This window comes from Hibiscus syriacus, unplaced genomic scaffold, assembly GCF_006381635.1.
Source record: "Hibiscus syriacus cultivar Baekdansim isolate YM2019G1 unplaced genomic scaffold, ASM638163v2 tig00000340_pilon, whole genome shotgun sequence".
Lineage (NCBI taxonomy): Eukaryota > Viridiplantae > Streptophyta > Magnoliopsida > Malvales > Malvaceae > Hibiscus > Hibiscus syriacus.
This window is the reverse complement of record NW_024061783.1, coordinates 9,299,800-9,313,066: the sequence shown is the minus strand read 5'-3', so window position 1 is coordinate 9,313,066 and position 13,267 is coordinate 9,299,800. Positions and strand designations below refer to the sequence as shown.

Below are 13,267 nucleotides of genomic sequence, written 5' to 3'. Positions count from 1 at the left end.
TAACGGAGATAAACTGCACCCCTGCAGCTGAGTTAACAAGAATCCAATCCAAACACAAGCACTAGTCAAGTTCTCAGTCTAAGCTGAACAACAAATAATTAGTTATTCTGAAATAATATATTTTAAAAAATACAGATGGCTCTAATATACTATATCTACTTTTATTTGGTATTAGTAAATAAATCACGGTTAGAATAGTGCTAAAAATAAAAGATATCAAAGCTTATAGGTTTATAGTAGTCAACAAGACAGATAAAACAAACTTATCAAGCTTGTCATGAGTGGCTTATACAGTTTGTTTTAAACTAGAGCTTATCCATTTTTAACTCGGTTTATAAAACCGGGCCTGGATTTTCTCAAACTCATTTATTAAGCTTCACAGACTATTTTTTAGTGCTTGCCTTTTTTTATTGCTAAGAGATAAAAGAGTCCCAGTAACTTTTGTTGCATCTCAATAGAATAATGGTGTGTCTCTTTTATATATACTCAAGAATTAATACACAAACCTCTGGATGTGGATGTCTGTCTGTATGTTGAAAAGATAGAAGCTCATGAAAAATACAACCATAATAGTTCTGGCTAATCAATGATGTATTTCCTTCAAGTATTTCAACAGTTTTTGATAATGCCTTCAAGATGGTCTCTTCTTCTGAAATTATGAAGGCAACTTCTAAATCTGAATAAACCTGTTAAAAGGTTTGACAGAAATAAATGAATTTGTCAGTAATAATAAACTAAAAAAGAAACTGAACAGATTGGAACTAATGGTCAATTTAACGGCTACTGAATTTAACCACATAAATACAAAAACCCACTGTGAGTGACCTAGTTTCCTTAAAACATACCTGATTCTTTACCAGGCCACAAAGGATTGCTACATGTGATGGCAAAGGAGTTTCTATTTTAGTACCCCAATGGTACCTGGAATGCTGGATAACTCAAAGTGATCAGATATGTCTAAGAAAAGACGAGACCCAACTTGTCTGGTGGCATCTAATAGTTGCACAACAGCTGAACTAGTAACAGCCTCAACATTAGCTATCCCAGTAACCACAAGTTGTGGCTTCAGCTTTTTAATAAGCTCTATCATTATATCTGACTGGCATGGTGCTTCAATGACAGTAACTACATCCTCTGACAGGGCTGCTCCCTCTCCCCACTGCTGTTTAATTTCGTTGGAGAGCTTCTAAAATCTAAACCTATTGCTTCTAAAATTTTTTGCAATGCATCAAAGACGTAGATTCTTAATGTTAAGAGAGTTTTACGAGTTTTCGAAGTTATGTCCGGTCTTCAACTGAATCTCATCAAAAGCAAACTATTTGGCATTAACATTTCTGAGGAAGAGGTATTGCAGTGGGCGAGTACTATTGGTTGTTCAGTAGGACATTTCCCTTCGGAATATCTTGGGTTGCCGCTCGTGCTAATAGAAATTCTTTAGCTTCATGGGATCCGGTTGTGCAGAAATTTTATAAAAAGTTAGCCGGCTGGAAGGCTAAGACACTTTCAATGGCAGGGAGACTAATCTTATTAAAGGCGGTTTTGTGCTCGTTAGCTACCTATTTCTTGTCTCTATTCAAGATTCCTTCTTCGGTGAATGTTAAACTCAATTCCATCATGGCCAGATTTTTATGGGGAGGAGGGGTAGACTTCAAAAAGATTCACTGGGTTAATTGGTCGACAGTGTGTACTTCTAAAAGTATTGGTGGTCTTGGTGTTTTGGATCTCAGTTCCATGAATAGAACTCTCCTAGGGAAATGGTCTTGGAGGTTTGCAAATGATAGGGAGACTGTGTGGAAGAAGGTGATTTGTAACAAATATAATCTGGACCCTAGCTTATTGTTGTTCAAGAGCAAACTTCCTGCACATGCTTCTTGGATATGGAAATCAGTAGTCAAAAATCATTTTAAAGAAGATCAGTTTGGTGCTAAGTTTCGAAGCTTGTTTAAAGTCCGAGTGGGTAATGGAGAGAGTATCAGATTTTGGTTTGATAGCTGGGCGATTGATTCTCCTCTTAAAGTTGTTTTCCTGAGATTGTTTGTTCTTTCATTAAACAAGAATGGGAAGTTAAATGAGTTTGGAGAGTTTCGTTCATCGGGTTGGTTTTGGCATGTTCAGATGAGAAGGAATTTGAGTGATTGGGAACTGGATCAGTTTTCTGATTTAATGGCTATAATTCATCATATTAGTCTGTCTCATGAGTTGACAGGTGGTATGATCTGGAGAGGGAATGGGGAAGGTATTTATTCTGTTAAATCGACTGTAAAGTTATGCTACTCTGTTTCGACAGTTGAGAATTTTTTGATGAAAAATATTTGGAGGGGTTTGGTGCCTCCTAGAGTGGAGATCTTTATTTGGCAGGTGGTGTATCAGAGTTTGGCAGTAAAATCAGAATTACAGAGGAGAGGGGTTTCTTCTATTGTAGACGTTGCATGTCCTTTCTGTAAAAAGGAGATTGAATCTTCATCACATTTATTTTTCACTTGGTTCGTGGCGTGGTCCCTATGGAATAAATTTATGAGATTTTGGAAAGTTAGTTCGGTTTTACAAGGCAATGCGCAAAGCTTTATTTTAGCTTGGGGAGATATGGTGCCTTATTCTTCTATTTGGTCCATTCCGGAAGTGGTTCTTTGGACCATTTGGAAATTTAGGAATGCCGTTGTGTTTGAAGGGGGAATGTTGGATCAGATTGATCTATTCTTTATGGCAAGATTTAGGCTCGCTACTTGGTTCCTAGCTAAGTTCAAGGATGTGTCTATTTCAAAGGATGCTCTCATCAGTGATCACTTCTTAGGGATTGTTGCTCTCCTTCCAGGAATTCAATCATCAAAATTGTGACTTGGTCTCCTCCCCAAAGGGCTTTATAAAACTGAATGTGAATGCATCTTTGAGTGGAGATTGGAGGAAAAGTGGTGTAGGTGGCTTACTAAGAGTTGAGGATGGCTCGGTGATGGGTTCTTTCCAAGAGGTTGTTGGCCCAAGTCCTATTTTGATGGAGCTTAAGGCAATTAAGAAGGGCTTAATTTTCTTTGATTCGATCCAACAGCTTTGCAAGGAACGTTTGATTGTTGAAAGTAACAGTAAACTAGCTGTGGATTGGGTTAAGAATTCTGATCGTTGTCCTTTTGTCTATTTAGATTTAGTGAAAGACATTGTTGCTAGGTTGAGAGATTTGGAGGGTGTTATTAGATGGGTTGCTAGGTCAGCCAATATTGGGGCTGATAGCTTAGCTAAGGTTGCTATTGGCTAGTTTCACTGTTTTGTTTAGGTTGCTTTTTATGCTTTGGGTCGGTTATTGTAAAGGGAGTGTTTATATTTGTTTTCTAAACATTATGTATCTTTCGGTTATTAATGAATTCTAAGGCACTCTTTTCCTCTTTCCGCTGATTAAGGAGCACCTTGTGGTGTTCCATTAATCATGAAGGGGGTTTTTAACGAGACCTTCTCTTCTTATCAAAAAATAAATAAAGTGACTAACTCAAGCTCAGCACAACAGCCCAAATCACAACCTTGGCTTAAGCTTTGGTCATGTTATATATATTGTATTAGAGCTTGGCTTGAGATGGTAATCAAGCAACATGAACCGACTCAATATAGCTCAATTATCATCAACCCATGTATAGAAGTTGAAGTTACACTTCTGCCCTTGCCTGAACTCAAATTCAAACTCGTATAGATCCGGTAAATTAATAATATCATATTTTTGTTGTATACGTGAATGAAAACTTATCAGAAGCTTAATTATGCTTGCAAAATGCTGGTATCCAGTATTAGAATATTCAAGCAAAGACCAATACTTATCCAAGAAGCAATGATTGAGTTCAGCTCAACAGTAAAAAGGATGAGTTTGAATACCAGAATGAGTCAGGCACTGATTAGCTTGTCTCATTTACACACCTAATTCCAAATAGACCATACGTTAATTTCCAAAGATGTTAACCATTGCTTGGGTAAGTTCCGGGTAAGGTGTTCATCAACAATTGCACGACCGGGGGGGGGGGGGGGGGTTAAACAGCCGAAGCACGTTCTCAATTGCCACAGTCCTTGACGGAAAGACAACAACATTCTTGCATATTACAGAAAATGATGTCAGAAGCTCAGATGATATATAAGGTTCCAAGAGATGCTAAATCAGCATTTGGTTGCGCACTACTTTAACATACATAAACAGAGTACTGTTATGCTGACTACTTCTAAATTGAGAAAATAAAACAATGGTTGCAGCTGCATGATGTATCCTGCAATGTGCGAAGAATTTAAATCTTTGCATAAAAAATAAGATACGTTACTATGAAATATCTTACATCCAGTATTATTACAGAAGTTTCAATCCACTTGTTGGCTTTAAAATTCTCTTCTGACAGCATTTGGAGCTCAACATAAAAATGCAGGAAATCACAATCGGTAGGTACATAGGATCACAAAGCTAAGCCCGGAAATAAACATAAAACTGAAGGGCATAGACGGAAGAGGCATATAACATTATTTTAATTTTCAAAAATGCCCAATCATCATTGTAATGTTGGCCTCACAAGGTTTTGATTATATCACACAGCAGAATATGACTGAGGATATGAATTAACTCAAGTATATGGGCCTAAGTTATTTATTGTTGAGTAAGGACAAGTGTGCAATGAAAGACCAAAAAGAAATGTGATATTCCCTTCTAGTCAGAGTAGAAAGACAAGAAGCAGAAGAACAGATATAATCACTGCACGGGATTTCAACATTTTATAAAATGATACCACAGCCTTTTTATTCTTCTGTACACCAACCTCTATTGAATTTGCCTAAACACTTGATCATATTAAAAAGGAAACCACAAACAATTTGATTTACGAAAGAGAAAACAACACTTGAGCAAATAACTAATATGTAGCCACAGGCAAAATGATTAATCAGGTCGATCAGGAAAAAAAATAAAAGGAAAAGAATTAAAGAGTCAAGAGTGTCTTCTTACGTCGGAAGTAAGTGGAATATGGTGATATGTTTTCATAAAGCCAGCAATTAGATTACGAAATCTTTTGCATCCAGCTGGTGGCTCATATGGAAAGCAAGAGTTGTCTTTCAAAATACTGGCAAGATATGCTAGGAATGGAATCTTCTCATCCGCAACTAAATCATCATCAAAAGATAAATCTAGAGAGCTACCGATCTCTTGGAAGCCACTTTTAAGAAATTCAAATATTACCTTGATCTGTCAGTTTAAAATCAGTTTAAAAGAATGATCAGCCATTTTATTTTATTTTTTCCCAGTCAGGAAAAACATCACAAAATTCCACCTGATTTGGATGACGAAGTTGACAACTGTAAACCGATAATCCATGAGAGATACGGCCACCAGACTTTCCATAGGCCCAGGCTGTGCGAGCATAAATAGGCTGATCTCCAGAAAGCCCCATAAAGAAATCAAAACGGTGAGGACTATTCTTCTCAATTTCAACTAAGGTTGAAATATCAGTGTCCCCGGCCTGTAACATGACTCAGCTTAGTATATCTGAATAAAAAAAGGTTACAAGTGAAATGTGATTTTCTTGCCTGGAGAACTTTGGTTTGCCAAAGCCTGTTGACACGGAAACCCCTTCTTTTAAACAAGCGTCTACATACTCCTTGTCCCGGACGGCCTCCCATGTTGAAGATCATAATACCTGTAACTTTTATGACAGCAATTCCTTCCTCAACTGCCCTGGCAATCAGACCTAAGCCAAATTGATCCTCAACAAAACTACAAAGGAAAATTGAATGAAATCATTAAGTTCATGTATTAACAGTAGATAAATCCAAAGTAAAAGAAGTCTTGTCCTAAGTTTTATCTGAAACCTTGTTATCCTCAACTTTAGATCTTAAAGCCACAATAAGCATGATTGAGCATGTGAGATCTATTCATTCAATGCTTTTTGCAAAAAAATATAATTGTTTATGCTAATATTGCAACTACTTGAAATTGAGTTCATGGATGAGGCCATATCAAAAATGAAAAAAAAATTACAGAAATTCAAAGAGCAAATATTTTTCTTAAAAGGGACTAGAGAAAGGCCTTCAGCATTAAACTCATGTCCTCCAAATTCATTGAATTATAATTTATTTTACTCTAATTTCAAGCCAATGAGCGTGGTAGATTGTTCTGGTTATTCCACATAAAACAAAAAATAATCCTATTAAGTGTACTTAAAAGGATCTACAAAAGAAAAAGGATCTAGTAGACATTTAGCTAATTTACTAGATTTCCAGATTAAAGTTAACCAGATGGAAATAATTAAAGTAATAACATCCAGTAAAAAATTCCAAGCATGTGCTAAGAACATGTCAACTTATAGCACAATGACATTACCTGAGGTATGCATCAAACAATTCTTTCAAGTTGAATATCATGTTCCCTACAATAAGATAGCAGGTCAGATTCATGAAACTCCACCCTATCCGGTAAGGTTTTCTTTTCTGCATCATATATTGGTTGGCCTTTCTCATCAAAAGCATTCATGTATAAGTTTATCCAAGAAACCTTCACTGCTCTCGGATTTATATCAAGGCCATAAACCTTCAATAATTCAATTCAAACATCATACTTTTAATGATGGAAAAGACCCTATCATTAGGCGTTTAGTGAGAGAAGCTCCTCCTCTCTAAAAATCAGGCGTTTTCAAAAATTTTCTTTTTTTTCACTTTTCATCTCTCTTCAATGACGAGTAAGGTGAGAAGATCTGTTGGGGAAAATTGCGTTACAGTGATCATTTTCAATATCCCAGAGTGTCTTCATCATCAAGGTCTTTGGTTATATTTCGATAAATATGGAGAAGTGGTTGATTCTTTCATCCCTAATAAAAGAAGCATGGGAGGAAGTAGGTTTGGCTTTGTTCGCTTCACCAGATTGGAGGACGCGAGGAAGGCCATCAACTGTGCTGATAGATCTTGGATCCAAGGTTTTAAAATTAGAGTTTTCATGGCAAAATTTCAACCTCGTGATGAATTCTGGTGAAAGAAGTTTTCTGGTCCAAAACCAGTCGAGGTAAAGAGCAAAGTGTAGGTTGATACTCATTCAGAGGCTCCCATAGTCGATGTTGTCGACGAGGTTAAGCTCATAACTCTCAGAAATAGCTTGGTAGGTTGGTGCAGAAAATTTTTAAAAATGAAAGAGTTGGCTGCTCTTTTGCATAAGGAAGGTGTGTTAGGTCCAAAAATTATGAGGTTAAGTGGTTTAGCAATTTTAATCATTTTTGAAGATGAAGAGAGTAGGGATTTTTCTCTTAATAATCAGAGTAGGGCGTTGAGTAACTGTTTTGACAAAGTGGAAGTGTGGTCGGAAAACTTTCAGTGCAGCAGACGTCGGGCATGACTTTCGTGCAAAGCAATCCCGTCGTTTGTGTGGAGTCATTCCACCTTCAGAACATTGCAGACAAATGGGGAGAACTTATCTCCATTGAGGAAGGGACCTTAAATCCCGGCTCGTTTGATAAGGCATTGTTTTAGATTATTACGAACTGCCATGCTCGAGTGGAACACTACTTAGATTTGAAAGTCGGGGATCGGATCTATACAGTATTTTTTTTGAGTTTGAACCTTGTTTCAGACCAGAATCTGTTTGGGTAGATTCGTCCTTGATGGAAAAGGTAGTGGCCTACCCGTTATCCACGGTGGGGGAACTCGTTGGTGACTCGCCGGTAAAAACTTCCGAGATAATGTGTTGAGGATGCAGGAAGAATTGTGGACTCTTCGGAGGAGAAGATTTCCAAGAGGTGTTTTGAGGAAGAAGACAGTCTATTATGTTGTATGGGGAACAGAACTAGAGGCAGCAACTTGAAAGGTGAGGATGAGGATGATAGGAACATAGGGGAGGAATTATTTACGGGACTGAGGAATATTGTTGCTGGCCAGGGGATGGCACAAACGAATTTTGAGGAAGTAGTGGATCACGAGGATTTGTCGGTTCACGCGGAGAGAGAGGCTGAAATTGTCAAAAGGAAAAGTAGTGTGGTTGCACGTGCTTTTGAGGGAATGAAGGATTATTTAATAGAATTCCCCATGTTGGATGGTCGGGTAGAGACAAAGGTGGTGGAGGATGTGAGTAATGTGAGCTTTTAAATATTTGTGCTTTTAAAAGTTCCAAGGGTGGATCACACGAGATAGTGCTGGATCATGAGGAGAGAGGGGCAGAATATGTCAACAATTTGACTACATGTCCTAATGGTAGTAAGAAGGATTTTTTAATTGATTTGCCCATCAAAGGCGGTGCACGAAAAGTGAGGGATGATTTATTCTCGCACATTTCCAGGCAGAAACACAGAGCAAAGGAGGGGAATTATAATAAATTTAACTCTCTCCAATCTTTACATGATAAAAAATCGGCTCCTCAAAGGAAGACTTTGCATTGCCGAAGCACTTTAAAACAAAAGAAAGCACAACGCGAGGACTTTACAGGCAGATTCCTGTATGATTTGGACTTTCCAGCATTGGGGCAGAGTCTAAAGAATGAAGAGACAGACTCCTTACAGTTTGGGAAACAATTGGGTTTTGAGTCTAATGGCTTAGTAGTGGCTCTGATTTCGGAAGATTATGGCAGTGGAAGTTTTGGAAGGTGACTCGCATATGATCATAGCTTTTGGTGCTGGAGGTTCGGATGATCTATGATGACAAGATGAGCATTAAATGGTAGAAAGGAGGAGTTTCGAAGCTTGCTTCTCTGCAACCTTATCATGAGGAAGCTCTAGGCCTTTGTGGTTGATTTTGGTTTCTATGGATTGAGTCAGCTGTTTTTTTTTTTTTTTTTTTTTGCTTCTATAGGTGTTTTGTTTTGTGATGTCTTTCGGGCAAACCTAAGGTTTTAAGTCTGGTCTGTTTGATTAGTGGCAATTAATGTTGTTTTTTAGGCTGTTTTTGGTGTTCTGTTTATGTTGGGGGTGGATTATGGTTGTATCTTGTAAGTTCTTTTGTTTAATGAAATCATAAGGCACTCTTTTCCTCATTCTGCTGATTAAGAAGTTTCTCTATAAACTCCTTTAATCAAGAAAGGGGTTTTTAACGAGTCCTTCAATTCCTATCAAAAAAATAATTCAATTCAAACACAAAAAGATTCATAACTGGGACTAAATACCTAATTTTCCATGCATAAGGAACATAAAGGAAGAAAAATTAAAAACCTTGGCAGGCAACCAATTATCAGCAATTGATATACTTATCCATCCGTTTCCACAACCAAGTTCAGACTGTCTTTTCCTTGAAAATGGAATCTGGGTGTCTATTGAGTCCATAAAAGGTAAATGATCAATCTTCAGGCATAAAAATGCTAGGGATCACCATCATTGTCAGTTTCTTCCTTCCATGATGGCCTCTGCATAAAGCAATGTTAAATATGAAGCATGACAGGTATATGATGGGCTATTTATGGTTCAGTTAATGATAAGTTAGACATAAAGAATAGAAACCATTGCTTAATACGGTGGATTTAATGCATATACAGTGTATGTGTGTGCATGTATGAATCTCATTTGAACAAAATTAATTTAAGGTAGTTGCTGGAATATGGTTTATATCTAGTGAAACTATCTCATTATTACTAATCTTATTCCTAACAGAATTGTGGTATTAGTATGAAATAGTCACATATGCTAGTAGCAAAATAAAAAGAGAACCCCAATAACACTAGTAAAGGTTTTTTTCCCCCTCAAAACTGTCTAATCCATCAAGTAGCCAGAGGTTTGTAAAGCAAGTATTTGTAGCTCAAATTGGCATTGGAATATATCCCATTGGTTAAGGCACTAAACAGAGAAAGAAGTCAAACAATGCCAAAAGTTGGGTCAGATATTGGCCATTGACAGCTTAAAATAAACTATATTAATTATCATGCTCTTTGAAAGATTAGCAGAACAATGCCCTCATTTTTCATTTTGCAAAGTATATCTTGTAAATAGTTTTGGACTAAATGATGCAAAATCTCTTTCTGAAACCAAACTTTCATTTTGAAAGAACTCCTCTATTTTGTATAAACTTTCATTTCAAATAAGCCTGTGTGTTAAAAGGAGGATCACTGTGGCAGGCTAGGAGAAAACAGCTTAGTTGCTTCAAACTGGAGGAAGTTACTCCAAGTAAGGAATTTGATTTCACAGATTGCCACTTGACAAACTGGCCAATCAATCTGGATAATCCCAAGGGAAAGGTGCTTAGTATGTAAAGTTTGGAGAAAGGATCAAACATGAAAAAGGTACGATGAGATAGGCTAATATGGTTCCCTTTCCATATGCCTAAGCATTACTTGTTCAGAATGGCTATATTGAATAGGCTGTTCGATAGCCTTATTTCGAGGAGGATAGACATTGACAGTAGCTGCGTTTTCTGTCATAGACACCAAGAAATCAGGGACTATCTGTTTTTTGGATAATGAAAAGCAAACTTGTCCCAAAAAGAAAGTTACACGTTTATTTTTATTATGTTTCGTTCATATGACCTGCGTACAATAAAAAATTAATAATTCCACGAGTGGATTTTCTTTCCAATGATGGTGTTAAGATGATGACACAAATTCGTATTCCATCTTCACCTAGCAATTTGTGCAATACAGACCATCATTGCCTGATAAGCTAAATCAATATCTAATAACACTAGTTAAAATAATAAATATAAGTGTAATTCATACACAACTTTTCATGAAATTTTTTTATAAAAAAAATCATGAAAAATAATGTTTTAAACGTTTAAAATCTTTTCCAAATAATAATTAAATAACCTCTAACAATGGACCCTTTAATCTATTAATCAGCATGAGCTTTTGTCTGCTAAGAAATTAAAGAGAAATATTAACATGCTTTCTGGCGGGACACGCGACGGAGACACAATAACAAAAAGTAAAGTTTGCTCTCCGAAGAAAGCGACACAAAATAAAAAAGGATCGAGTTGACTTTTTTTATGGTTAAATAAGTGGGAAAAACTGAGAACTGATGAACGTAACTGGTTTAATTTCCGGTTCGGTTTAATCAGTTCCGTTTGTCCTTTTTTCCCTCGGGAGATGAAAATCCCAGCAATCTCGACAGGTTCAATTCATGAAGATAAATATATTCTTAATCAATACTAAAAAAGAAGGGGAAAAAACCTCGAGGGCAAAAGCAATGGTTAAAATCACTAGAATTTGCAGCTCGGATTATAAAATAGTACCTTCATTCCGGTCCAAGTGAATGTCCTGAAACCGGAAATGGTACCTATCAAAGCAATCATCGGAGAAACCGCCATGCGCTTGAAGATCCGAAAGGAAAACCCGGGCTTCGGTGCGGGTCATGGGATCCTCAAGCTTCTCCAGAAGCGATTTGAAGGCAGCGTACGCAGCATCACCTGACTGTTCGCACTGCTTGAAAAACTCCACCGCCATTTCCACTCTCTGTGTGTGTGTTACTATTTTTTTTTCTGGATTTCCTTCTTTTTTTTTGGGGGGGGGGGGGGGTTTGGGGGGAGGGAATCAGACAAGTGATAAGAAAGGCTTAGTAAAACGTGAAGTTACGTGAGACTTTTTGTCGTTCGGTTTTAATACTTTAATACATTGTTTGACCCCTTTGAGTAGGAGGTTTTCAATCAGGTATTATTTGTTGTAATTGAAATTACAGAATTTTTTTTTTAAATTTTTGTGTTTGTTTTACGTAATTTATTTTTTGAAAAATATTTTCTCTTGTTTGTTTCATGTAATTCGTTTTTTAGAAAATATTTTATCGTGTTTGTTTCACCTAATTGATTTTTCGGAACGTAATTCATTTTTCTAGTAACAAAATTTATTTTGTGTTTTCTGAAAAATGACTTACGGATTCATTTTCCGAATTTTTCACTTCAAAGAATAAATATTCAAAATAATTTTATTTTATGAATTTAATATTAATAAAATATTTTAATATCATTTTCATCAAAATATTATTTATTTATTTATTCATTAATATTTATAATAATATAAAATATTATATTTTTAATATTATATAAAATAATCAATTATATTATAATAATATAAGATATTATATTTTTTATTTTAATAATATATAATAAAAAAATTTATATATTTAATAATGAATAATATTATTTATATACTTAAATAATATTTTAATAAAGATATTTAAAATATACTAATTAATATTTATATATTTAATAATGAATAATATTATATTATTTATATATCAAAATACTATTTAATAATAAATAAATTATTTTTAATAATAAAATAAGTTTTATGATAAATAATATTATTTATTGTATTTAATATTTATAATAAATAATTTTTAAAAAACTCTTCAACTAGTGGAAAAAAGGTTTAAATAACATCTTCCAAACATCATAAAACGTTTTCTAGATATTTTTCAGAAAAATGTAATTCATTTTACGGAAAACATTTTCCGGAAAACGTTTTCCAGAAATGTAATTTATTTTCCAGAATTCAAATTCCAGTAATTCATTTTTCGGAAAACCAATTACTGCCAAACCTCAGTTGAAAATTATACATCTTTTATTCTATTTGAAAAATATATACTTTTGACTTGATTTGAATGTGATCTGATTTATTGAGATAAAATTTGAATACGATCCGACCTAAAGTAATATATTTATTAAAAAATATTATTTTTATTCAATAAAAATAGGGATTTAATTGAAAAATAATATATATAGGGGTATTATTGTAATTATCCCTAAATATATAATGTAAAATTATATTTTTCTAGTCCGATCGAGTATTTTTCACCCTAAACCCAAATCCGACCCGACTCGACCCAAACATAACATCTAAAAAAGCACGATATGAACTTAAATATTTTAAAAAAAAATCGACCCAATCGAGTCGGGTCCGGTCAGAACTTGTCGAATTCGAGTCTCATGTACATCCCTACTTTTGAGGGACTTAATTACATTACATGTCTTCAAAGAAGGACCTTCATTTTAAATTGGTCCATAAATGTTTAATATTATAATTTCATCTTTAAACTATTATTATCATTCTAAATTAGTTATCAAAATTTTGAATATTTCAATTTCACCCCCAAACTATGACATTTATTCTAAATTGGTCCCAAAACTTTTTTGAATATTTGAATTTCATCCTAAACTATATGTATATACTAATTGTATCCATTGTTAATAAAATCGTTAGGTAAAATTATATTATTATATGTTTGGGAAAAAACAAATTTAGGTTAAACTATGGTTGAAAATTATATATATGGATGAATTTGGGGATGAAATTGAAATATTCAAAAGTTTGGAGACATTTTAAAAAGAATATCATAATTTATGGATAAAATTAGAATGTTCAAAA

General features: G+C 34.9%; 1 protein-coding gene and 1 pseudogene across 1 annotated transcript; both read right to left on the bottom strand.

Annotated features, from left to right (window-relative positions):
- Nucleotides 1–457: 457 nt before the first annotated feature.
- On the bottom strand, nucleotides 458–6,532 carry LOC120203989 (annotated as a pseudogene).
- Nucleotides 6,533–8,736: 2,204 nt separating this feature from the next.
- Nucleotides 8,737–11,410, bottom strand: LOC120203978 (methionine S-methyltransferase-like). The gene is made up of 2 exons (XM_039204100.1): nucleotides 11,140–11,410; nucleotides 8,737–9,320 (listed from the first exon to the last, which is right to left on the bottom strand). Exons 1-2 carry the CDS (start codon nucleotides 11,348–11,350, stop codon nucleotides 9,256–9,258), a joined length of 276 nt encoding a protein of 91 aa, XP_039060031.1. The 5' UTR covers nucleotides 11,351–11,410; the 3' UTR covers nucleotides 8,737–9,255.
- Between the last annotated feature and the right edge of the window lie 1,857 nt (nucleotides 11,411–13,267).

Excerpts from the sequence above, each read along its gene's own strand:
- LOC120203978 (XM_039204100.1), bottom strand. The coding sequence starts at position 11,350 with ATGGCGGTGGAGTTTTTCAAGCAGTGCGAACAGTCAGGTGATGCTGCG. Across the intron at positions 9,321-11,139 it reads TCACTTGGACCGGAATGAAG|GCCATCATGGAAGGAAGAAA; the intron begins GTACTATTTTAT and ends CTTTATGCAGAG.